The 27709-nt window shown below is 40.3% G+C and overlaps 1 protein-coding gene across 1 annotated transcript in view; it reads right to left on the bottom strand.

Moving 5' to 3' along the window:
• The window catches only part of PLD1 (phospholipase D1), a 120147-nt gene that overhangs the window by 35752 nt on the left and 56686 nt on the right, over positions 1 to 27709 (bottom strand). The window contains exons 13-21 of the mRNA XM_087818326.1: positions 24052 to 24162; positions 21998 to 22198; positions 20795 to 21008; positions 20140 to 20253; positions 13317 to 13445; positions 12475 to 12593; positions 10762 to 10875; positions 7928 to 8038; positions 5249 to 5337 (exon numbers count right to left, since the gene is read on the bottom strand). Coding sequence (XP_087674452.1) covers positions 5249 to 5337; positions 7928 to 8038; positions 10762 to 10875; positions 12475 to 12593; positions 13317 to 13445; positions 20140 to 20253; positions 20795 to 21008; positions 21998 to 22198; positions 24052 to 24162 — 1202 coding nt within the window. The remainder of the gene's footprint in view (positions 1 to 5248; positions 5338 to 7927; positions 8039 to 10761; positions 10876 to 12474; positions 12594 to 13316; positions 13446 to 20139; positions 20254 to 20794; positions 21009 to 21997; positions 22199 to 24051; positions 24163 to 27709) is intronic.

Raw genomic sequence — 27709 nt, 5'->3', positions numbered from 1 at the left:
GTTCCCAATTAATATCAGATTCCCAGAGGAATATCCCCATATCATACACTCATGCGCAAACTGAAAGGACTACCTGGCACTGTCTATAGTTACAGGAAGCATGGAGAGTTTGAGCAATTTTCAAAACTGTGTCATTTTCAATCTACTTGAATGTATTTTTCCAGTGCAGTTTAATATTAAAGTACAGAGGTATTAAACCAACTGCCTCTTTTCATTGCATGTGTCAACTATGTACAAAATACACGCACTCCCTTGCTTCCTGACTTTTTTACCAAGGGAGCAAAGTTATGCATGTACCAGTTTCCATAAGCAACACGGTTTCATCCTCAGAAAGCATCCACTCATGGCACACAGTGTTTTAAAACGTCCTCTGCCTGGATCAGCTGGTTCTACTCTATCTGTTGACATATTCAAACATGGTATAAACCAGTTGATTTTATGTTGTGGATCGTGATTTCTTCTACCTGATCTCTGGTCAGATTTGAGTTGTCAAAGACGAGATTCAAGTGGCTTGTGAGCTGGTCTCAATGCTGAGACAGTTTTACTTTTTAGAGCAGGTCTTTTGTTTTCTGCAGAGATTCCCATAGCTATTCATAGTTCAGCACAGGGTGAACAATATTCTGAGACTCTAGGTCATGGATCAGAGCATGAAGGCTTTGCAAAAACCTGTTTCTGTCAAGAATTATGGCTGTTGAGAAGGAACCAGAAGGAAGTGAGGGAAGCAGAAAACGCACTTTGGGGAATTGGTGTGGGGCTGGACTCCAGCACTGGCAGAAATATCAAGGCTCAGCCCAGTTGAGGGAGTTGGCAATTTAAAGACTTCAATCTCTCTAGGGTGGGAGGGACCTGGAAGAGAGCCTGTGTTCCTCGGTCAGGCTGGCCAAATGCTGACTGTCATTCCATCTGCTTTGTGCTGTTTTCTATTCTTTTTCCAACAGCCAAAATTATACTTGTTGCTAGGCACATGACTTTGGCAGGGAAGTTCCGAGTCTCAGAAGAGTGGAGAGCGGGAAAGTCAATGAAGGGAGAGGGAGGGGTAAGCTGGAGGGTGACACATCCTGGCCCTCAGTGAAAAGGAGGGGTCCCACTGCAGGCAGCCTGCAAGAGGAGCTTTTCACTTCTGCCCTTACCTTCCCTAAGAACACAAGCTCACAGATTTGACATTATTAAATGAAAATATATTTTACAGTTGCAATTAACACAGGAGATGAACAATAATGTGGCGATACAGAGAAGGGGAAAATGTAAAATATATTTCCAGGATATGTGTGTAAATCAACTAAAACTTTGAATGTGTGATAGATATACCACTTTGAAAGGTGACTATCAAAGTGAGCCTGGAGAGATCAGAGATAAAGGACCCACAGTTAATTAGAAATTTGGTAGACTTTGTTTCCTATTTTCTACAAAGCAAGCTTGAAATTGCCAGTCTTTATTTTTTTATGTTTTATTTTCTTTTTTGAGAGACAGAGGAGGAGGGAGAGACAGACATCGATTTGTTCCACTTATTTATGCACTTGTTGGTTGATTCTTGTATGTGCCCTGACCGGGTATCGAACCCACAACCTTGGTGTATCAGGACGATGCTCTAACCAACTGAGCTACCTGGCTAGGGGAAATTGCTAGTCTTCAATGTGCTCTGTGAACTTCGAAGCATGAGATACGATCTGCAATAGATGTTACCTTACCTTACCATGCTCTCTTACCATGGATCCCTTTTCTTTCAGTAGCAGCCCATAGTCTCACCAGGAAATGTTCACTCAGAAAGGAGCTTAAGGTTCCTTCCAGCCCTAGAATGCTATGATTTCAGAAGCAGTCCATATTTTTAAACACAGAGTAATATACTGAAGAAAAACATTCTTCTGGGTTCCCAAACACTTAAAAAGAAATCTTATAGGTACTTGTAAGACCATGTACTATAGGGAACTAATAACTGGGATGAGTGGAGTGGAGACTGAAGGTACACAAGCTACTCTCCTCATTAGCTGATCCTACTTCCAAAACTCATGACTCACTGCTCAGCCAATGAACTTAATGTGTGTCAACTTAATGTGACTTCTTCCAATTTCATGAAAAAAATTATTTTTCTTTTTTGTCAAATGCACTTTATAGATAAAATGGACACTCCTGCATCATGAAATGCAAGAGTTGAAAGAAAGATAATGTAATTTTGTAAATAAGACATAAATTGACCCATAGACTTGAAGGGCTGGCAAGGATGCAAGAAATGTCCGTGTGTACATATATTTAACTGTAAGCAAGACTTTTTTAAAAAGTTATCTCAGAAACGGATCCTATGGTGACTTTCTTTTAAAAAGTATATGAGAAGGCAAAGGATAAGGGTCACCTGTAAAAGCATAGACCATTATTAATATTTATGGCCGGATACACTGTTCTAGAAGAGCACTGAGCAATCTTGGCTGTGCCTTGGAGTTACCTGTGGAACATTATCAAGTGCAGGTGCCTGGGCCCCGCTCCAGGAAGTTTTAATCCAGGCAGCCTGCAGTGGAGTCCAGCTCTCGGCATTTCTGTAAAGGTCCACCGGTGATTCTGATGTGTAGTAAAGGCCAAGATCCACGCACACCTTGTAGGATGTGGTAGGTATTACAGTGCACTGCCCACATGCTCTCACGGTGGGATGGAGGGGCCATCCCCTCAGCACTGTGTGGGACACTGACTACTCACAGGGAAGTCCTTCTCCAAGAACTGTCCTCCATAGGTCAAAGAGATCTGCCTCACCCGTGGTCATGCCCCTTTTTTTTTACAGTCAGCTTGCAGCTAATGACTGGTCAATGGGAGGAGAGGACAACAAAGACCAACTCTCTTGCTTTAATTTAGGGCAACCCTGAAAGGGGTCTTTAACCCTAACCATCAATGAACTGGAGTCACCTGATGCGGGGAAGGCATTGGGTTAGAAGTCCAAAGACTTGATCTCAAAGCCTTTTTTGCCTGTTGCAGTTAGTGGCCTAGACAAGTCGCATCATCTGTTGAATCTCGCTTTTTAACTCTAAGAACAGGGACAGCAACAACAACAGTAACAATAACAGTAACAAAAACTGTGTGATCTACTTTTAAGAGTAGCTGTGACGGTTCAGTAAGATTCTATAGAAATAAACTGTTAACCATATAAAATGCTGGTAGCTACTGTTATTAAATGTTCTTAGGTCTAAAAATCCCCATAGATTATGTGAAGAGAAAATTTTAAAGAACCACATGACACTGGAAGTCAAAAACGTTCTAATTTCCAAATGTGTATGTATTTAACAGTTTCCACCGCATGTGTTCAATGAACTGAAATAATAAAATGGAATGGTTTGTTTGTTTTGCTGCTTTTTATACAGAACTAAAACCAGCCAAAAAAAGAAACAGACCTGGGTGCCAAGATAATTTGGGGAATCAACAGTCATTTCAACAGATGCAAAAGAAATAAGGATGACCTTCTGTCTCCTACCACGTACAAAAAAAATAACTCAAAATGGATCAAAGACCTAAATGTTAGAGCCAAAACTATAAAGTTCTAGAAGAGACCAGTAGTAAATCTTCACGATCCCAGATTGGGCACTGGTTTTGGAGCTCTGACACCAAAGCACAAGCAATAAAAGAAAAAGATAAATTAGACTTTACCAAAACTAAAAATTTTTTGTGTTTCAAAAGACACTATCAAGATAGAGAAAAGAAAAGACACTGAATGGGAGAAATATATGCAAATCGTAAATCTGACATGCGAATTGTATCTAGACTATATAGAGAACTATTACAACTCAACAAGGAGGCAACCTAACTGAAAAATGGGCAAGGAATTTCCACAGACGTTTCCCCAAAGACAGCACGTGAATGGCTAATAAACAAACAGAAAAAAATACTCAACATCAAGTTGTTAGGGAAATTCAAATGAAAACCACAATGAAATACCATTTCATACCTACCAGGATGGCTATAAGAAAAAAGACATAATAAGTACTGGTGATAATGTAGAGAAATTGGAGCCCTCCTACAATGTGGGAATAGAAAAGGGTAGAGCCGACTTTTGAAAACATCCTGGCAGCTCCTCAAAATGTTTGAGTTACCATATAACTCAGCAGTTCTAGCCCTAGAGTAACGAAAACATATCTGCATAAGAACTAGTACAGAATGCTTAGAGCAAATTATTCATATCACCAAAAAGCGAGAACCCAAGTATCCACCAACTGAAAATGCATAAACAAAATGTAGTATGTCCAGATAACAGAATATTACCTGTCAATCAAAATATGTGAAATTAAAATACATCCTAGAACATAAATGAATCTTGAAGATATTTTTTTTATCTTCACCTGAGGATATTTTTTCCATTGATTTTTTTTTTTTTTAGAAAGAGTGGAAGGGAGGGGGAGGGAGAGAGAAACATCGATGTGAGAGAGACACATTGATTGGTTGCCTCCTGCACGTGCCCCAACCAGGCCTGGGATTGAACCTGCAACAGAGGTACGTGCCCTTGACCAGAATCGAACCCGAGGCCCTTCAGTCTGCAGGCCGATGCTCTAACCACTGAGCCGAACCAGCCAGGGGGAACCTTGAGAACATTAAGCTAAGAGAAGGAAGTCAGTCACAAAAGAACACATATTAAGGATTCTATTTATATGAAATTCCCAGACCAGCACGTCTGCAGAAAAGTAGATTAGTGGTTGCAAGGGGCCAAGGGGAAAGGGAATGAGCAATGACAAAGGTCTGAGGTTTCTTTCTGGGGTGATGGATATATTCTAAAATAGAGTAGATGATGGTTGCACAACTCTGTGAATGTACTTAAAAAAATCACTGAATTGTACACTTTAAGTGGGTAGATTATACGGCATGTGAATTATATTTTAATAAGTGTTATTAAAGAAATAATCCCATGAGCTGAAGAAATAAGACAGATGGTAAGAAGAATTTAAATATAACTCAGGGAAAAATATTGTGACTATTTTGCCTTGATTTTTAAGTAAACACAGCTCACTGTTTGCTATTAAGTAAATCAAATCACAAATCTGTGGGAAAGAGACTGGCCAGGAAAAAATGACTGTGCTCTGGAAGAATTCACATTCCCTCAAAAAATGGACTAAAAAATTCTCAGTGACTGACTCAGACTTAAGGAATCAATAACCTACTGCTAGCTGAACTAAATCATGCCTGCTAGGAAAAGACAGTTTTTAAAAAAATGGGCCTTCAAAGTCTTTTTAGCAGTAAACATCTGCAGTCACAACTCCTGCAGAAAAGCCAAGACCCTTACCTATAAGCTCGCAGTATCCTCTGGGCGATGGCGTCGCCGATCTTGTTGAACACAACCTTGTCATCAGCGCAGCTTATGAAAAACTGGTTCTATGAAAATCAGCGGGATAATCATGTAAGTCTTTCTTATTTTAGTAGTCTGTACATAAGGGAAAGTGGCATATAATGTAATCTACATTGATATATTTTTAAAAAATATTTCATATAGCAGACATGTTCTGACCTCTGAAATCACCTGAGGAAAGTAAATCACAGGCTAAAAGAAGCCTCGTCTCACTCTGGATCACATGCATTGCCAGGTAATAACAAGTGTAACATCTTAGACAAGCGAAAGGCTTTATGTTACGTTCTTAGAGTGGCAGGAGCATTCCAAATTTAACCAATAGGGAAATCAGATTTATTTTTCAGATTCACACATTGCATAAATGCCTATGATTAAAAATTTTATGTTGGCTAGATACAGAGAACGTACTGAGGGCTGCCAGAGGGGATGGGGTGGGGTGGCTGGGTGAAATAGGTAAAGCGACTAAACAAAAACACACACAAACTCCTAGACAGACTATAGAACAGCGATTACCACAGGGAAAGGGGGGTGGGGGGAATGAGAAGAGGGCAAAGGGGGTATAAATGGTGATGGAAGGGGACTTGACTGGGTGGTGAACACACAATACAATATACAGATGATGTGTTATAGAACTGTACACCTGAAACCTATACAATTTTATTAACCAATGTCACCCCAATAAATTCAATTTCAAAAAATTTCTATATTGGCAACCATTCTATCTCATGCTATGTTTACTTTTTTAACCAGGTAGATGGCAGAACTCTGGTCTAATTTTCTCCACCCTTTCTCCATTATTGAATAGTATCAGCTTTGGCCTTATCTCATTTGTTTGGGTCTCTTATTGTTCCTGAACTTCTATTTTAAGTAGCTTAAACCTCTTTTGTATTTTGTATACATAAACAGGCCAATAAAATGGAAAGAGAAATACTTTTTTTTCTTTAAGTACTTCTGTTATTTATGCACCTATAAAACATTCTATAACACTATTACTACATAATTACTGCATAAAGGAATGTTAAAAATTAGATACAAATATTATCACTATTACATGTTCTATTTGTACACATTGTTATAATATACCAGTAACTTTTAAGTATAATCATCACCAAGTAACCGTTACTAATCATCTTAAAGAGATATATAAGCAAGGAGTGAATATATTATTATAATCCCTTTGTAACATCATCATGTTTATTACTACACACGTTTTTACACTTAAGTGAATAAATCTGTAAACTGCCTCCAGAAGACAAACTTACAAGAAAACATTGTGCAGAAACTCATTTGAGAATGTGTTTCCCTTTAGGGCATCAAACAATCAAAATCTCAGCGGCAACCAAACCATGTTTGTTTTTCTGAATTTGTATTACAGAGCAGCTTAGCATTCCTCGGCAGCTGCAACGCACACCGGCCACGTGTCATGTCCTTGACCTCTGTTGGGTCAGAGCAGGGTAAATGCTGACCGCTTCCCTTGCAGAGGTGTGTCAGCCAGGTTACTGTCCCCATGTGTATCAGCACCGGCATTACTGATCTCACCTAGTACTGTGGTAGCATTAATAAGAAAAGCTGACTTACTGCTACCAAAAACAGATAAAGCAAAAGGATTCTGGGTAATGCGTGAGCCCGCTGTTAACATCTCACATTATTATGCTATAATTTTTGAGATCAACACTAATCATATCAGTATTACTAAGCCACAGACTTTATCCAGAGCTCACTAATTTTTTTACTAACGTCCTTTTTCTGTTGCACGACCCATCCAGGATACCACATTGCATTTAGCCTGCTAATATTTTTAATCAGCCTTCTTTCTCCACGTCTGTGAAATAAATAAATCTCCAGTTCTTTCCTACTTGCCCTGAGTGAATTGTCACTGTGTGGAAGGGGAGAGGGCCAGGGCTCAAGGGGGAGGGAAGCAGGGCTAGAAGGACTTTCTCCAGCTACCCCATCTCCCTCCATACATTTTTACAAAAATCAATGGAAAGGAAAACACTAAAATAAAGGAGGGAGATGTGCTCTGATTTACTGTTGCCTTGTCATGGCTCGCTATTTTTTCAGGATTTTCCAAGGATATGCTCTGAACTAGCTTAGGATGGACTATGAAGCACAATTAAGATTTCCAGAGTCCCTAGATGAAACCGTTGTTCACACAGGACTGAAGAAGGTGGGACCTGCTCTCAATGTTCTTGCATCTTCCTTTCCATGTTCCTTTCCTGCACTCTCCCTACACCAACATCCCCAAACCAGTGGCATCCAGGGGTCTCTATTTTAGCAACTCACCCCTGTGCATGCTCTCCTGAAGTAGTAGGTACTTCACATTTCCACACCAAATCTAAACTTACACATCCGTGTTGGGGTGTTTCTAACAATATTACACATTGATACATTTAATAACAAGGATCTGGGGACTCCTATTAGAGTCCTGAGTTAATGAAAATGCAAAGCAAATGTCAGGTATGCTGGGGAAGTACAGATTCAGGTGACCCAAGGCCTCTTCACATCTCAACATACACTTATTAATACAGCAGGTCCTGGGTTCGGGGTCCCTGCGGTCTCTGTACGGTATTTATGGGAAGGCAGGTTGTTATAGCCATTTATGTGAGCGAGACTTACTTCTATATAGATGTAGTGCTTGCTGTTCTCTATCACGTGGACGTAAGCAGTGTGGATGGACTCTTCATGGTACTTTATCCCAGCAGACCAGTCAGCAGCAGAGCGGAGCAACTGTCAGAAATGAGCAAGCATGAGACAATGGAGGTGATACCAGATGTATTGATACAATGAAGTCCATCTTTTTGCTTTTAAACAACTGCATGAATACAGTGGCTTCAGTGTCATGTGTGGGTCAAGGAAGAGTGTCTGAGTGGGGAACTGGTCCTTAGACGTAACCATTAACGAAGGAGCCCAGATGGCAATCAAGTACTGAATATTTCTTCTTCCACTCGGTGTAACTGTCATTCAGAATTGGAAACCATGAGGTGTTTCTATAAAGAGTATTTCAGAAGCACCCCTTCTGGTGGTTGAGTGGGGTGACCAATTGTACTCTTTTCCCATGAGAGATCCACAGTGACTCCAGAATGCCTGCGGTTCTGGTCTATTATTAATAGCACCACTTTTACTGCCCAGTGTCCTGGTGTGAACCATATGATACGGCCACCCTAGCTCTGACTTGATACTGTGATTATTCGCTCCCCTAAACAGATACTGTTCAGATTAACATATGCTAAAAGGCAAGTAGATTCATTTAGACATCTAATCTTGATTCTACCTTTAAGCACCTGTCTGACCCTAGCCACCCCACTTCAGCTCTCAGTTCCTCACTCATACTGCCCCCCGTATTCAGACACTCACCTGCTCCCACCCAGATTACAATAAGCTTCCAGCTCAGACACCTGAATACATGTTAAATACACTGACATAGAGCGGGACTGCCTAGGTTCAAAGCTTAGCTCAGCCACGTAGCGGCTTCGATCTTGGTCAAGTCTCTTAACCACTTTGTGCCTCAGATTTCTGCTCTATAAGATGGAGTATCTACGCTATAGGGTTGTAGAGAGAATAAGATGAATTACTGTGGAGTGTGCAGGAGGCCTGGCACCTAGTAAGTGCTATATACTAAGTGTTTGCTATCACTAATGAGAATATTAGGGGGGTGTTTGAGTGGTGGCAGATCATGTCAGCGACGCTGCAGAGCAGACTGTGCATGGAAGGGTGCACTAGATGACATGCAAGGCTTTTCAACACTAAGAAACCACTGGCTGTAATTTTTTCAGCATTCTAACTAGTATTGCAGTACAATGTTGGGCATATAGTAGGTGCTCAATAAATACTTATTGGCTTTCCCTAAGTTATAGCAGCACATCACATAAGAATCACTATAAAAATAGATTTGCTATTCCTGATTTGAATGTTGAAGCTGTGCTTCATGAGGTCAACAGATATTAAAGATAAAAGAATGGCCTGTATTTATTAGGAATGAGTAAAATGATCCAACCCACAATTACTTTTGTCTGTTATACAGGAGTAGGCAAAAGGAGGCTTACAGTTGCGAGTACGTGAAACACAGGATTTATTCGTGTATTATTATTTATTTAACTGGCATATCTTTTTCCATATGAACAACTGTAAACCAGGTCAGCCAAATAAGATTAGGTAAAGCAGGGCTTTACCAATAGGCATTAGAAGACATGTGCATATGTAACACTGGGATAAAACATCCTTTGCTAATCATAAAAATACAGAATTCCCAGAAATGCCTTTTCAACAGATGCTTAATTAGCATCTGCTAACTTTGATAAGTGGAACCCTGAGTCCATTTTAATGCCATCTCAAATCTTAAGTTCTCTTGTTTTTTAATATCAAGGCTCCTATTTTATCTTACAGCACGCGTCATATTTTCTCTCAAGTAGAATAAAATTAAACAGGTTCATAAAATATTCATTAACTTACATAGAAATGCATCTATATTTGTGCCTCTGAGTTTGAATTAGTTGTCTCCTTTAGCCTGGGAAGACTAAGTATTTTCCATAGTTATTGCTCTTAAGTGGTTTATCTGCTTGGTTGTTCTGTTATTTGATTTATGGTCTGAAATGTCTTTTTATTTCTTTTATATATATATATATATATATATATACGTACCTCTATTTGCACATAGTAGTACAAAGTAGCTGAGTTGGGCATTTCATTTATGTAATCATATCCCCTAGAATCCATGCCCAAATTATGTAAATCCATATTAGTGATGTCACTAGCAAACTGCTGGATCTTTACTTCAACAATACTTTTCATGCTGATAGTGATGACTGAAAAAAAAGCAGTGCTAAAGGTGGCCCCTCCCAGCTCTGTCCCTGAATGATCTCAAGATACTTGAGCGGAAGTTGGTAGAGGGAGCTGACTGGCTAACAATGGATTAGAGCAGGATTTGAAGGTCTGCCTCTATCAATAACCAACTAAGTGACCCTGGACAAATCTCATAGCCCCCTTGGGGGTCTTATTTTCTTTTTGAGATGGCTGGACTGGATGTAATAAAATTCTGTGATACTATTAACCAAATGCCTTTTTCTATTAAAACAGCCTCTAAAAGGCATTTGGTTAATTAGGATCTAAAATTAGATTGAACTATAACTAGCTTTGCAGCAAAGTTTCAGCCAAATTCCTGGTGCGTAACCAATACCCGTCTCAGGTTTACTTTAGATCATGTTTATTTGGATCAAGCCTTTCCTTGACTGGCCTTTCCTAAGGGTATGCATTTATTATATGTATAAGAGAGTGTTGGAAAGAGGAAAAATTAAATATATTTAAGATATAAGATATGATACTAAATTTTAAAAGATCCACTCAGATTTCCTTTGGAGTTCAAAAATGTGAGTGAAGCCAATGTCATAGGCACTTAGTCCAGAAAGAGCGACTTCACCCAGGAGCACTTTGTGATAAAGAAAAGCCAGACTGACCTGTACGTTAGCGCGGATGGACCCAGGCACTTGATATTTCAACTCATGGGCTGTTGCGTGAGATTTTGGAAGCAGGAAAGGATAGGAAAGGGACCGATATTTTGATTTCATAATCTAAAATAAATAAAAACAGGTGAAAAATTCAACTGAGAAAACAGTCCCATTCTTCCATATTTTGTGATTATAAAAGAAGTTCAGGATCATTTGAAACAGAAAAAATAAAAACGTTAACAGTGGATGTTTCTAGGGGAAGGGGTAATAGATTATTTTTGTTTTCTTTCTATTTCTCAGAGGCAGAGAACTCTTTTTTTCCCTTATTTTACCTTTTGTAGTAAGCATGCATTCTTTGTATTCTTTATATTTTAAAAGAAAGCTTAAATATAGTCTAGAGTTATAGAGGTATATAATTTAAAAATTTGGTTTACTCTTTTGTAAACTGATTTTTTTTACTATGTTGCAGGTATCTTGCCACAACAATATAGCACTATGTATCATTTTTTAATAACTCCAGTGCCAAATGGTATGAAAAAATCATAATTTGTTTAATTACTATTGAGCATTTATTTCTCATTTTATTTGAATTATTGGAAGCGATGTCAAAATAAATTAGTTTATTGGATTACTTCTTTGACTTAAATACCTGAAAAATATTTTCTGAGTCAAAGGTTGTATGCCTTTTAAAAAACTTTTCAGTGTTGTGCTAATTTATCACCCAGAAACTGGGTATAAAAAGATAAAAAATACAAATCCCAATTGCAGATATTAGCAGTGTTTTTGTTTTAAATCTTTGCTTGCCTAGCAGGTTAAAGGTAATATCACTTTGTTTATTCATTCATGTCCCCTAAATTTTTGTAAAAGATGTTTCCATTATTTCTCAGAGCTCCCACTGTTTACAATGCTATGTAAATGAAAAATAAGGTGAGACTCCAAGTGGTTGATAAAACAGTCTTTTTCCAAATTATTGGCAAGAATAATGAATGCTTCATCATCCTTTAAAGTAAATAAAATGGAACCTTCATAACACCTGGATGATAGGTACTTAACTTATGAATGTTAGGTCAAAGAAGTAATGAAGAGTAATAAAGGCATACTAAAGAAACACAATCTGAAAAAAAAATCCCCAAACTCCCCCAAAAAACAAACAAACAAAAAGACTATATCTTCTTATCCTGCTCACCTTGCTCAGAGCCACCTCTCCAGTAGGAACCCAGTGCAATGCCCGGATTGGAAGGACTTGAAAGTTTGAGCTCTCCCACCTAACAAGACCCGCACCCCTATAATAGCCTTCCAGGTGATTACCAGCCCACGCCAGATGCTTAATCAACACTGAGCAGCCAAGATGTTAAAAGGTTAAAACCACTGGCCCTGATAGTAGCATCTATCCTTCTGTGCTCTAAATTATCTATAATGGGAAAGTTTGGGAACATTTTCTTTTGCCCAGAGACCCAGGAGCTCTGACAGCCAGGCACCCAACAGTAGATGAATGGCACAGCTGTGACAGCCAGGCACCCAACAGTAGATGAATGGCACAGCTGTGACAGCCAGGCACCCAACAGTAGATGAATGGCACAGCTGTGACAGCCAGGCACCCAACAGTAGATGAATGGCACAGCTGTGGGCACCACTGCCTCTTCTTGCCCGTCCTCTAGGCTTTCCTCTTCCAGGTCTGTCTCTCTTTACATGGACTGAATCACGATACAACCATCCACGCACCTTTGTGAAGTTCCAGCGCTGGATGAAGTGCCGCGCCACGTCACGAGCCGCCTTCCCATGGACCACGGAGCCAATATCATGCCATGGCATCCGGGGGGTGGAGTACCTGTCAATGAAATCTGCCCAGGTGCACCAGGCAGGAATCATCACTAACTTCTGTGCCAGGGACACGAGCCACCTGACCCCAGGCTCACCCCAACTATGGTAAGTCAAAGGAAACGTGGTAATGTCCACTATGTGTCTATTTTTTGGCCTGGGTGGAGCAATACCTTCATAACCAAGTGAAACATACATTTCATGTTGAGGAACACAGTCCCTCATGCACCTCCCCAAATTTGTTTCCATTTCACTTTGTGTTAGTCACTAGGCAAGGCGAGATGTGAGCTGGTACAAATTACCTAAGGCTGTGTACTTGACATTACATTTTCCTTTTTTATCCTGTTGAAATAATGTCAGACTGCATATGAGGTGTCATCTCTATATTCTCTTAGACATAGAAGCACAGTGATAATCTAAAAATGTGTTATTTTAGTGATAAAAAATGAAGATGCTAAGCAGAAGAGATGATCAAAGGGACTGTACCATCTTTCAGAGAATGACATTATTACCTTCAAAATATGCCTATATAAAATCTGGTGGTTTCAAGCAAGTAAGCTCTATTTCATTTTTCTTTCTTACTATAACTATAAGGAGTCCTTAATTATATGACTGAATCATAGTCTCCCAAGTTTTACCAAATATTCAAAGGAAAACAAGACATTGGATCATGTACTTGCATACTTGTTAGATGTTGACAAGTAAAAGACAAAATATAAGCAGCCATCCACTACCACGGTACTCACCAGCAAAAGGTTTATCCAGCTGAACCCAGTCTTTGAAGACAAAATTGCAGTAGTCCTTCCCATGCCAGAATCTGGTTTCCCCGTGGAGCTCTCCCACGCCTGTCTGCAAACTGCGGATGGAGCCCGTGTCTGTGGACACAGCAAGACCCACTCAGAGCCTGTGGTGCAGGTGGGCCCCAGGGAGGGAGGCTCAATTCTCACTTATGAAACACCTAAGAACTTCTCAACTTTTCTTCTTAAGACTCATAACTAGGGCAGTATATGTCTATTCCATCTGAGGCTGTGAGCTGACAAGGTTTTATAACCCTTAAGTTTATTAATAAGTGGGCGGTTGGAGCTAGAAACAGGTTCGCCATGTGACAATGAAATTTAACATTCTTGGGTTTATCATCCACTAGATCACTAGAAGAAAGGGCCACAGGGCTATGAATAAAGAACTTGCTAGGAGGAACTTGAGAGCATAGTAAAGCCCTGGGTCACGTAGAGAAACATGAGATGCACAGGATATAAAGAAGTCATGCCCTTCTCTTTCCTCAATCAGTATGGCAAACACCTAATACATAATTCTAGTCTTTTGCATCTCAAAAGGCAAAGAACCTCAAATTTACAAACAGCCCATGTTCCAGCCCTGGAATGAAACAGCTTAGTGACACTGAACTTCACCATTAACGAAGAAGTTGGCCTAGGTGACATCTAAGATCTTTCCAGCTCTAACATTCTATATTCCTAAAATCATAAATGACAACCACAAAAGTCATCACAACAACAGACAGAAGCTTATGACTATACACGCACAAAAGCAGCCATCTACTGCCACATTTCACAGAGAGCTTTGCTGGGACAATTTTACTCAGGGGTAAATACTTTGACTTTCACTGTTTGTATGTTTATGGGCTGTATTGACCACTGAGACAACTAAGCAGGGAGACGAGCAGAACCACAAATCACAGATGCAGCTCTTGACACAAAAGAAGCATCTAACATATAGACGTTGCATGCAAAAATATTTGTGGAATGAATAAGTAGCACCACGTGCAGTCGCCAGTGTCAGTACTGACCTGGTCCCCCTACAAACATACTGTCCCAGAGCTGTCTTTCTAAAATGCACACTCCTTGCTTAAAAGCCTTCCAAGATGACCTAAGGCCTTAGTGAGCACAGAAGGCTCTTCCCAAACGGGTACCAGTCTTTCTCTGGTCTTTGCTTTTCCCGTACAACCCAGGCCCCATGCGCATCGCATTCCTCACTGTGTTTTGACAGGCTAGTCTGTCATGTCTCTGTACAGTCGGCACATTATTCCTGCTGCCTGAACGTTCCTCCTTCCCTCTCAGCCTGACTAATCATCCTTCAGGAGCCACATAGCTGTCACATGCCCTAGAGACACCCCCTCAGATCCTAGTAGGGACAGGCAGTCACTAGCTCTGCTGTAGAACCATGAATAGTTGAACATCCCAGTGCCTTTGGTTCTGTGTCGCAGTTGGGTAAGGACGCTCCCTCCCTGCTCCCCATAGTCTATAAGCTCCTCAGGGAAGGGGTTGGGGGGGATGCATCTTCTCCCTGCCTGGTGTAGCTCCTGGCACTCAGTAGGCAATCAATAAGTATTTGCAGAGCTAAAGTTTTAGCCATAGCTGGTTTTGCTCAGTGGTTAGAGCGCTGGCCTGTGGCCTGAAGGGTCTCGGGGTTGATCCCAGTCAAGGGCATTTACCTCAGCCGCAGGCTCAATCCCCGGCCCCATGTGTCTCTCTCACATCAGCGTTTGTCTCCCTCTGCCTCTCCCCCGCCCTTCCACTCTCTCTAAAAACAACAATGGAAAAAATATCCTTGGGTGAGTGTTAACAAACAAACAAACAAAAGTTTTTAAACAATCACCCCATACACTGCTAATATTCTATCTCAAATTGAATAATGAACCTTCAAATGTTACTGAAATTTTCCATAAAAGAAAAATGCCTTAAAGCGCTAAAGATTAACAGGGCTGAAATGTTAAATACAGAATTCTGTTGACTTCTCCCAGTGATTTATTTTCCTGCTCTATTAAGACTGAGAGGCCAAAGTACTGGCAGGTCTGTTTGCTCAGCAGTAGGCTCTTTATAGTAAGAATGACACTTTGTTGAAAAAGGAAAGAAGGAAGGAAGGAAGGGAGGGAGGGAGGGAGGGAGGGAGGGAGGGAGGGAGGGAGGGAGGGAGGGAGGGAGGGAGGGAGGGGAAAGAGAGAGATGAGAGTGAGATAAATGAGACAAATTCCAAATTTTAAAAAACATATGTATATAAAATTTGTTTTTATTAATTGAAAACCTCTAAGCTAAAGTTTTACTTACACACACATACACTTGTTTAAAAATTAACTTTCACCTAACAACCAATTATTACAAGAAAAACAAAACCAAGAAAATTCTTAGTCTCAGGAAATTGTCTTGGTGCTCACTGAATTCAGCCTGCTCATAACTGAAATTTGTTTTTGTTTTTAGTCATGGCCTAAACTATTCCAAAGAACAAATGAAATATTAAGGCAAAAGAGCCAAATGCTCCTAGTTACTGTGATTGCTGCTCAGAACTGAATAAGCTCCTACGAGCAGGAAGACAGGACTTGTTATCCCGGCAGTGCTGATCTGAGGGGTTCTCGTTAGTCTGAACCCGACCCCAGTTGCTTTCATAAGTGCACCTGCCTTGTCTCTCGGCACAGGGTTTTCATGCCAGTTTTCTGCATTCCTCATGCCTCAGCACCCAGATTCTGGATGCTGAAAGGGAAAGGGTGTCTTCCTGCCCCTCGCCCTGTGTCTTCTGGCTTTGCCACCCCCTCCTTTTCTCTCTCATCTCTTGGCTTCCAAGGCATGTGCATCCCCCGACCATTACTCCAACCCACTCTCTTGACTTTTCCTAGCTCCTCCCAAATAAGGTTTCCTCCAACTTTCTCCTAAATGTACCCCTCTAGCCCTGACTTCTCTTTTGGGCTCCAGATTTACAGCCACTTCCAGTGCCTCACTTGGCCTTGCCTACCTAGTTGTCTCACCAGAACTTTAAAATCACATGTAACACTACAATAGTTATCATCCAAACAAAATCAAGTCCTCCCTTGAGATTTCTGTCTCCTGCTCGTAATCACTCGCGCTCAAACCTCAGAACCACTTTTGGCTCCTCCCTTCTTCATTATCTTCTCCAGCCACCTCCCCATCATCACTTCCCAAATCCTGTTAAAATTCTGCCGATTCCTCCTTTGGAAAAAGTTTGTCCCATTCACTTCATTCTTGGGCCCACTCTAGGTAATCAGACACCTTTAGTCCATAGCACAACTTAGCAAAACACCACCCTTACTTCCCCATCCCCAATACCCTTCCCCTCCAAAGCCTAGCTCCCATCCCCCAGGGGTTCTCCAACATTTTCTGGATGAGGTTCAGTGTCTCACCCTGACTTGCAAGGCCCTCCATACACTGGTATAGATATATCCCACCTGCCTAATCTACACAAATTAATTAAGGCTTAACCACAATTCTAAAACCTAAAAGCTTTGATATTCCAAATGTTTTTTTCACAGCTCATTTGTTGGCAAAACCTGACCTGAACTAACAAGAGGTTATTATCTTTATTTACCCCACTTGGTGTTACACAAACATAAATGCTTTGTTTACAGGGTGTTTCCTGGACCCTGCAAGGACTTTAACATAATCTACAGTACAGGTATTATATTACCTTTCTAAAATCCAGAATCTGCTAATTTCTGAAGCACATCTGACCCCCAGGACTTTGCATGAAATGGTAGGCCTCTGTGTATTTACCACATTCCATACCTAGGTCTGAAACAAACACTTTTGGCATTTCCCACATCTGCCTTAAGATATAACAACTACCTGAAATGCCTGTTTTTATCCCTTCTTGGTCTCTACCTACTGAATGTCTACCTATATTCAAGGCCAGTTCCAAAACAGGTCCTCGATGAGGTATATTTTTAAAAAATCTTTTAGTTTTTGGAACTTTTTGGATTTTGGAATTATGGGTCAGGGTTTCCATTTGTGGAGAAGGCTTCACTGTGACTCAGAGTACATTTGTAGAGAAGGCTTCACTGACAACTCCTGTCAGTAAGGGTATCACCCCCTGATGAATTACTAAGGCACTAGGTGAGTGAAATACTTAAAACTGATGCTTACCGGTTAAATAATAAGCTCTTTGCCAGCAGAAAATAAGTCTTATGCATCTATATCATTGCAACTCTGAGAATAGTCTAGAAACAACCCACTACTCGTTATGCCTTACGATTAGATATCTGATTTGAAATGTGGACGAAAAAGGAGCCACATACTAAACCTGACAAGCTCAGGGGAGGCCTGCATGGTGGCCTTTCAAACTCAGAGACCTACAGTAAACACACAGGATGGCCTGAATGAAAACTTCTTAACTAAAAGTGAGTCAGGGCGAGTAGTCATGTCCTAGGCCTGTATCTTCCCTGACAAAGGTCAACCTTTACCTTCACCGAGCCTCTCTATTGCTGTTTTTGCGTCTGTAATAACACGCCTTTGGAATGTCAGAGCAGTCCCCTTTTTCAGACCCCAGGGCACAGTCTCCCGCCAGAGCCCAGCCCGCAGAGCCCCTCCTTGTTCTCTCTTCCCCACATACAATCTCTGTTACTGTCTCCGAGAGCCCAAAATGTTCATTGTTACCTATCCCACACCCACCTGTGGAAAAGGGATCTGTCTCTTCATTTCGCTCTTTAGCCCGTCTCAGAGATTTTCCCGCTGCTTTCGCCTGCCTCCCGAACCCATCCCCAGTGGATTCCATGTCACCCTCCTCACGCCGCCTCCTTCCCCTGCCGTGCCTCTCACATCCCACGGGCAGGGCACCAGCAAGTGCCGCGAGCGTCACCTCAAGGTGTGGTCAGCACCTGCCCGGTCACTACATGCCACCAGGTCTGCTCTGAAGGATGAGCCTGTACAGATCTAAGTCAGACCTTGTTTGTTCTTCGCTCAAGACTTTCCAGTGACTTTCCATCTCATTCAACGTAAAAGCCAAAATCCTTGCACAGGCTGCGAGCCCTGCATCACCTCCCCAGCCCTCTCCGACGGCTGCGGCCACTCTCGCCCAGCCCACTCCTGGAAACAGGGACCCCTCCTGCCTGGCCGCCCTTACCCTGGCTGGTCCTCCTGGCTGGGCCGCCCTCGCCCCAGGCCTCCCCCATCCTCATTCTCTTCCTTTTGATCTCTGCTGAGGACTCACCTCCTAGAGAAGCATTTTCTGACCCCTCCGTATAAAATAACAACTCTTCCCCGTGCCCATCCCCCTTCCCGTTCTTTGTTTTCCATGATCATTCTCACCACTTGATATACGGCGCTTGATGAGCTATTTATATATACAGTTCCCATCCTTAACATCCAGCTAGTTAACTGAGTTTCATCTGTTTTGTTCACTACATCCCTAATATTTAGAACAGTGATTGGCATATTATAGGAGCTCAGGAAGTACTTACTTAATGAAATAAATAAATCATATACATTTACTTTTATATCCCCACTGACAGTTTTTAATGAGAGCACAATCCCTCAAGGGGATGAAGCACTCAGTGTGTGCTTCACCATTCCCCTACTCTTGGATATTTAGGTAGTTTACTTTCTTTCTTAAAAAAACAATGCTGCACTGGACATGTGTCCAGTTTATTACAGAGGAGGTTCCCATCAGCACCTAAAAACCACCCACATGGGTGTCCCCAGGTCACCACTGTGTTGCTCAGCCTGACACTGGCAGGAGTTATTCAGCACCTGGCTTGCATCTGCTCCCCAACCTCTGTCCTACTGTCAGCAACACAGCCACTCGGTCATGACTCAGACCCTCAACCTTACTGCTCTGCAGCCTCATTCCTCCATCTCATTTTTAACTTCAGTCCTAAAGCAGCAAAGCCACATGTGGAATTACAAAGCACTACCTGGACCCGTTTCCAACTCTTTGCCTTTAATATCTGCCCCTGCATTTGTCCCTGACCTGGCTCTTTGACTTCCCAGAGGCCTCCTGGCCCCTGTCTCAGGGCTTTGACGCTCCGTCAAGCCCAGGAATTACTGGGAGTTATCCTGAGTCCACATCTGCACACCATAAACACTAGCTTGTGATTTTACTGTGGTTGCTATTTATTATCATGACTACTTGTTCCTATGCCTGATCCACTGCCAAATTCTCTTCACTCCCACCACCATAAATTAGGTCTGATTAATTTATTCCTCAAATATGTGGTTCTTCTCACAAAGGTTATCAAATTACAATTTTTAAAAATTCACCTTTAGAGCATGACACCTCCATTCAATGATCTCCAAGATTTATAACTGAATAAAGGTCCGACTCCTTTATTTATGTTGGGGAGTCCAAATGTGACTGCTGTGTATCTCCCTGGTCTTATATCACAGACTGCCTCTCAACTGAACGACGCATTTTCTAACATTCAAAAGCACTCCGTGCTTTCCCATTCCAGCACTTTTGCTCACCTCATTTCCTTCATCTGCAATATCTTCCCTTCCTCACCTACCCAATGACATGACTTCCAAACCTAACTCCAATGTCCCCTCCTCAAGAGTGTCTTTCTGGATCATCACAGAGAAGCCCTCCCACTTTCCACAGAGCTTCTAAAACACCACTGAACTGCAGGCGCCATGCAATGTGTGTCCCCTTCTTAGGTTATATTTCATCTCAGTGCTGAGTTGTAGGAAACTTGTGTACTTCCCTATGCTTTGCTCGCAATATATGTGGCGTGAAAACTGTGTGAACAGAAAAACAGTCCAGAAACACACTCACTCTGCCCATGCAGCACAAGCTGAAGCCTAAGAAGGCGCTGCTGCTTCGCAGATCACTTACCCATGGCAGATCTAAAGAGCCCCTGCTCAGAACCACTGGAAGAGCGAAAGAGTTTCAAGTGGGGCTTTAAACCATGGATTAAATGCTGACGACTTCTACAGTGATTATAATAACCTGGAGAAAGTTGAGAGTTTTGTGTTGTAAACTGGAAAGCAAGTTGGATCATTTGTAAAACTAGACAAGGCTATATAACCAGTCACAAGTCCCGTGCATCAGAAAATCACAGGGCTTTAGGACAGATTTAAAAAACAGTACATTTCTAAGATGTAGAAAAATCTGACATTTGAGGAGAGATGCTTGCTGTATTTCTGGATGGGAAGAGAAATGAAATTTCTTCTCTAAAAAGTTTATAAAGTATACCTAATTCTTTTTTTCCCCTTTATAACTTGGCATTATTTTATAAATGCTTAGTCATTCTGCTACTATCAGGAGCATGAATTGTGCTCGCTATGACAACTCGTGAATAAAACAATACATCTGTTCTAAAAGGAGGCCAACAAAGCCATGAGATGGCGTGATGTTGAATAAGATGACCTCGTGACCTCTCAGCGTTGATCAATTTACTCCACTCTGGAAAGCCGGGCTCTAAAAGCAGGGAGGCCTCTGGCTGTGGGGGCGGAGCGTGGCCGCGGCCCCTGGGGCAGGCGCGACTTACGGGAGGCGCTGTCGAGGCTGCTGAGGCTGTCCGCGCCGCGCAGGGGGTGCCTGTGGAGCTGCCTGTAGAGGCTGAATTTGGAGAGCTTGCTGGCTTTGCCTATGCCTTTCAGTTTTGAATCCATATCATCGCCGCTCTTCAGCGCGGGCAGATTTTTAGTAGGTTCCTTCTTATCCTTGAGGCTTAAGGATTCCATAGACTCTGCTGTTTCAACCTGAGAAAATTATTTTTTTTTTAAAAAAAAGACCCTGCATCAGATAACACTGCACTGTGGTCCTTTCGTTCCAGTCAGGTGAGGTGTAAAGTTGGCACAGGAGAGAAGTTTCTAACAGACTCACAATAACGTGTGAGGTTAGCACAGGGCAGTGGGATTCTTGTGAACCGTTTAAATACTGCCAAAGGCACCCCAGGCGTTCCACTGTAGTTCCTCTTTCAGGCCAAATTCTTGAAATTTCATACCAACTTATCTTTTTATCTCAAATGCAATTAAATAAATTACACTCACTGCTGAGAAGTTCCTAATAGCAACTTCTTCCTCTGCTAGACATTAGGTAGGCAATGCTTTCTCTCAGTTACGCTCCCTGTTACCAATTCACTCCATTTCTATTTCCCCAGAAAAAGCACCAACATATCCAGCAGTAAAACAGGATGGAGCCCATCTAATTTTAAAATAAGTGTATTGACACTTTGGCAACCAGTTGAGTTGAAATCATAAGAATATGGGTATAGGCAGATAAATGTATTTTGGCAGCTCTTGGTTTGAAGGCAGTTTGGGAAGTTATTAACCTCCTGCTTTCAAATAGAATTACTATCCTATTTTTATATGTCTTTAAGTAGGAAGATTCCAAAAACCTTGGCAGCTACCTGTATACAATAAGGCAGGTTATTTAACTTAAAGCTCAATTGCTGCACATTTTTGTTTATAAACTTTTTTCCTAATAGCAAATAAATCTTTGATTTAAGTGGAAAACCAAGGAGCTGAGTGTCAGATAGCAAATGCTCCACTGAATCTGTTTTCTCTTCTTATAAGAGAAGAAACCGGGACTAATGTGAAGTTGCACACTTGCCAAGTGGTGTTTGAAACCAGGTGTGTCTTTGTTTGACTCAGTGTCACCTCTCCTTCAATCAATCAGCCACGCTATCATATATATTGACACAAACCGTGTCCCTTTTACGCAATTTTGTAAAGCTGAAATTACTTACTGGGAGGGAACACAGAGACGGTCCCGTGGTGACACGCTTCACGCTGCCCACATCAGTGAGTCTGTGTTCATTGTCATCCCACCTGCCATAGGCCAGGTCGATCCCACCCACAAAGGCCACCGACTGGTCGATGATGACAAGTTTCTCGTGATGAGCCCACAAATATACGGTGGACGACACATGATCTGGGTGCCTCATCACCTTGAGAGGAAAAAAAATGCCTGTGTAATATGCTTTTCAAAATGCCCATATTATAATAAAATAGGTCTGTTTTCTCCCCTGAATAGCATTTTCTATAATTCAAATACCACAATGGGCTCTGTATACAGCAAAGAAAATCCCTAAACTTCTCATTTTGTTCTCAGTTTTTAACAGTAACCAGTAATTTCTGGTTACTTTTGAAGCCCCCCCCCCATCCACATTACATTTTAGGGCAGCTGCCATTTAGTTTGAAGTTTGGTCACATATTTCAATAAAAGTCAGCTCAATGAAATAGCTGATTTCCTTTTCCCTCTAAAAAGATTTTATCTGGTATTATTAAAAAAAAAACAAAAAACTTGAAAATATTTTAACCAATATCTATCTCTGGCAAATTTTTTAACAAGTATATTGATCTCTGGCAGTCATTGAGTCGAAATAGGAAGCATATAAATATAGGGACATAGATGTTTTGGCAGCTCTCAATTTCAAAGGTACTTTGAGGAGTTATTAACTTCCTGCTTGAATAGAATTCTCTCTAAATGATGGCAGACTGACCTATCCTGTCTTTGTATGTCTTTGTAGAAACATTTCCAAAATTTTGCAGAGTACGTTTTAAAAATAACATTTTTAAATGTAGCCAAACACACATAACATAAAATTTACCATACTAACCATTTTCCAGTATACAGTTCAGTAGTATTAAGTTCATTCATATTATATGTGCAATCATTACCACCAACCACAACTCTTCATTTTTGCAAACTGAGACTCTACACCCATTAAACATTAACTTCCCATTCCCTTCTCCCCCCAAACCCTGGCAACTACCATTCTACTTTCTGTCTCTGTGAATTTGACTACTGAAGGCATCTCATATAAATGAGATCATACAGTATTTGTCTTTTTGTGTCTGGCCTATTTCACTTAGAATATTGTCTTTAAGGTTCATAATGTTTTAGCATATGTGAGAATTTCCTTCCTTTCTAAGACTGAATAATATTCCATTCTCTATACATACCAACCCAATATTGAGAGGAGATATTAAAGTGTCCAACCATTATTGTAGAACTGTCGCTTTCACCCTTTCATTCTGTCAGTGTTTGCTGTATGTATTTTAATGGTCATTATTGGTACAGAAATGCTTATAATTGTTATATCTTTCTACATTGAACCTTTTGTTAATATATAATGTCCTTCTTTTTGATAACCTTTTTTTTGACTAAAAGTTGATTTCACCTGATATTAGCATAGCCACTCCTGCTCTCTTTTGGTTATTATTTACATGGAATGTCTTTTTTTAAGAAAGTGAAATATAAGCCTGCTGGAGATTTACTGACTCATCTGGATATAACTCAATGATTGAGCAATATTTATTGATAGGCTTTGGTTCTTTGGTAAAATATCAAATAGATTTTTTCAGGTTGCTTATTGTGCTCATTTACTTTATTAGTATGTTATACAAGGGGTCACTAAGGAAAGCACTTCAAATCCTAAAGGAGCTCTCTGCTGGTATCAGTATTCAAGGGATGCCACAGGTAGGTCACATCTAAGAGTTTCCAGGACCCTCTTAATGAGGAGAAAAGAAACTTGACAGACCTGAAAAGTTAAAACAACTCTAGGAAGTGTGCTCTTGACTAAATTATCAGTAGAAATGTGAACTCTACTGACTTCATCAATATTTAGAAGTATAAAAAACGTATAGTATTTTCTTTTATTTCTGAGAAGAACACGATGCTGTTTATTTAAAATATACATTAGGGAATTCTACACGTTACCACTGCTCAAAGCAAAATATAGCTGGAAATCTAGAGTAATAAAGCAGAAACACTGCTCGGCAGGAGGAGCCTGAATACCTTTATGTTGGGGTGCAGGCGCATTAAAGTCCTCTTGCTGTACTCACTGTTGATTCCGAGTGCGAGCTCCACCTCCTTGTAGAGCATTATGAAGATCCTCACCCCCTCTTGCTGTCACAAGACAAAACACGGGGAGGAGTGAGAATTTCTGCAGGTAGGTTATGGGTTTCTTTTTCTTCTTCTTTTCTGTGCATTGTATTTTCTAAAATTTCTTCTATAAACAAGTATAGTAAAATATTTAATGAACACCACAATACAAGGAGATGAAACATAACTCTATGCACATTAAGACACGAATATGAAAAATAAAATTTTTCTCTCTTCCATTCCTATAACTTGTCATGCCAAGACAGAGTGTCAATATTTGACTAATTACAGCCAGAAAGCTGAAATTATAACTCAACTACTAAAAGTGTCTGATAGCCTTACACCTGTGAACATTTCCAAACACTTGTCATTGAGAAAGCTTTGACCTGGTTCATGTTACAGACTTCGGGTCTTTTGTTTGTTTGTTTTTATTATACTTCAATTGTTGAAGTGATAAAAACAACAGTAATAAAAATGACAAAACTTTGATAAAACAGATTAAACTAAATATCCCTTAATGTTCCTGGGGTATATCTCATAGAATTTTTCGTTTAAAAAAATTATTTAAATGAAAAGACATTCCTACTCTTTAGAAGATAAATGTGTTGGTTCACATTCTTAACCCATAATAAAGTCATTAACATCTGTTTCACTAGTGAAATGACTTCAGAAGACAGCTTCTCTAACATTAAATATCCCCGCGTTTCAGCAGCCTCACACAAATTAACACTTGGCCCTAAAAGAAAATAGACAAGGCCATTGTGAGGGTCAAATTAAATCAAGAGTGTCTGGTAAACTTTAGTGTGCTATATAAATAACATTTATTATTAATATTAACAATAAAAAAAAACAATGTTCAACAGCTGGTAGTACAGAGAAGAGTTCTTTCTTTTCTAGTTCTGCGTGGTGACAAGGTTTTAGCCTATGCTAAATGACCCCACTCCCAAGTGTCCCTCCCCTTCTCCATGTCCACTCAGATGGTTCCCCCTCCAACTTATAGTTCAGAATGTATTTATCCAGGACACTCTTGTCTTATTTACCCCCACTTCTTGTATTACTTTTATATTTCTTAGGTGTACATCCTCAGTATTGCTGTGCAGATTGCAGCATTTAAATTTGCATTCTCTCTACCCAGCAGCTCTGAAAGCATTCTGACACAAACTGCATGTATACTGGATAATGTATCTACACCTAGGCACTTAACAGCCCAGAGAGCAGAGGGAAGACATTTTTCGTAATACTTTCTAAAGTATTAGAGATGTAGGCATATCGAATAAATTACAATGACAGAGAATAAGTTAAAGTTTAACTGAATAATCTGTGATAATTAGGCATCGTTTATAATGGAAATCTGAGTCACAAATCTTTACTAAGTTGAAAACATCTAATTTCACATCTAAAAATGGGAAATAATATAGGAATTTATATTTTAGGTTGCAGGATGTAAAAATTCGGAGTAAACCAAACACATATACAATTCCCCAATTTTGCTCTGCCAGTACTAAAAAGCATTATTTTGGCCCCTAAAGCCTTATAATAACACATCTCTTCAAAATACTAACACCCTCTCTTTCTTGCTATTAGTAGTATCTAAGAAGTGTATACATTTTTGAAGGGACACACTAGATTTACATTCTGGGCTGCATTAAGGAAATGTGAGTACTAGGAGAAGACTCACTTTTGCTCTGAAAAAAAAGCAAGATAAGAAATATATAGATAGAGATAGATGTAGATATATATTTATATATGTCCTTCTGTTTCTCTGGTTAACAGCTGACTTTTGGAACTTGCTCATTATTTATTATAATTATATAACTATTACTTGAGTAAAGGGATAAGAAAGTGCCCTGGCTGTCATGCTCAGTGGTTAGAGCATCGGCCTGTGTGCTGGAGGGATGAAGGTCCAATCCCCACCCCGGTCGCAGTGCGTGTGGCAGGCACCCAATCGATGTCTCTCTCTGTCTCTCTCTCCTCTCTCTCTTCCCCTTTCCCCCCTTCTACTCTTTCTAAGAATCAATGGAAAAAAATATCCTCACTCCTGGGGTGAGGGTTAAAAGAAAGAGAGGAAGGGAGGGAGAGAGAGAGGGAGGGAGAGAGAGAGGGAGGGAGAGAGAGAGGGAGGGAGAGAGAGAGGTAAGAAAGTGAAAGTATAGACAGGAAGTGAACAGATTAGTGTCTAATGGTCTGGCCAGTGAGTGCTCTGCAGTGAGCCACGGACTGAGGTTCTAAATAAAAACTAGAACATTATTTTATTTTCTCCTCTATTGTTCGGATTTACTTTGCTATTTGCATATTTTAGGATTCAGCACTGAATAACAGTTACCAAAAAATAGCCTCCCATTGAAAGATATAAAGTTTAAAACCTAAAATTTCAACCTAAATTATAGTACATTACAGTTGACATCTTTCATCATGGTTCATTTGTTTTAAATGGATGAAATTCTACTTCTCAGGCTTATGAGATTATTACTCACTCATAAGAAAAGTAGTCACAACTTAGGACCTGGCCTGAATCTTCCAATTTTCCATTTACCTGCATAACTAATGGATTTTTGAAATAATAGAGATGTTAACACTAATGGATTACATTATTACCCTCCATCTATCATACCTGACATTTTCTTCTGTACTGTGCCTTTAATCACTGAGATAAATTAACTCTAGAGGAAATAGGGTAGAGACTTTGAGCCTTTTTAGCTTAAATACAAATGACCGATAAGGAAGTAATTAAATATAAAAAGTTCATTTTTACGCAGTCTGGTTTACAATTATTTACTCACATCCACAATAAACAGTTAATTAGTGGCAAGACTTCTGTGATAATAAAGCAATAACCTCTTCTTCTTTTCGTCAAGGTGTTGCAACACCATCATAAACTCTAAACTATAAAGGGCAAAGGAAAAAATGTAATTGGGAACAAAGGCATTTCCTGGCTCATAATAGTGAGGACTTACACAAATGTGGGAAATATTTATGCAAGATGAAATCCAAACTAGAAAGAAAACAAAATATTCTGTGATTTAAAAAATATGCTTTTGAAACAGCCCATGTTTTACTAATGCCTTTTAGTGACTTTTGCTTAGAGGGGGGAAGAAAAGTATTCATAGGGGAAGTAGGGAAACAAACGGATGGCTTGGATTCGACTATGCAATGTCATTTTTCTTATCTCTACTGAAGTCAACTAACGCGAAGGTTCCACTGAAGCAACTTCATCAAACTTGAGTTTCCAAAGATGGAAGTTCTGTCCTCATTGCTAACTTGCTTTTACGCAAGTAGAACAGACACAATACTATAAACAGTAGGAATTTTAAGGAGTTTTACATATACATCATACAGGCAAAAACAAGAAAAATAAAAATTTTTCAGAGTTGAAATCAAGAGATTGTTTCTGAGCCAGCTTTTTCTCTGATTGTTCAAAATACTGTGGTCAAACTATTCCCTAGATGCAGCCAGGTCTGTCCACCGCTTGAAGACAGCTTAGCTTCTGCCTCCACAGGATAATCACTCATTTTATCACTTGTCAAGGACTTCCCCAGGGGGTGCAATATTTCAGGAAAGTGAAAGGTAAAGA

Source organism: Miniopterus natalensis, chromosome 6 (assembly GCF_054644295.1).
Source record: "Miniopterus natalensis isolate mMinNat1 chromosome 6, mMinNat1.hap1, whole genome shotgun sequence".
NCBI classification, from domain to species: domain Eukaryota; kingdom Metazoa; phylum Chordata; class Mammalia; order Chiroptera; family Miniopteridae; genus Miniopterus; species Miniopterus natalensis.
The sequence above is the reverse complement of the archived record's forward strand: the minus strand, read 5'-3'. Positions and strand labels throughout refer to the sequence as shown.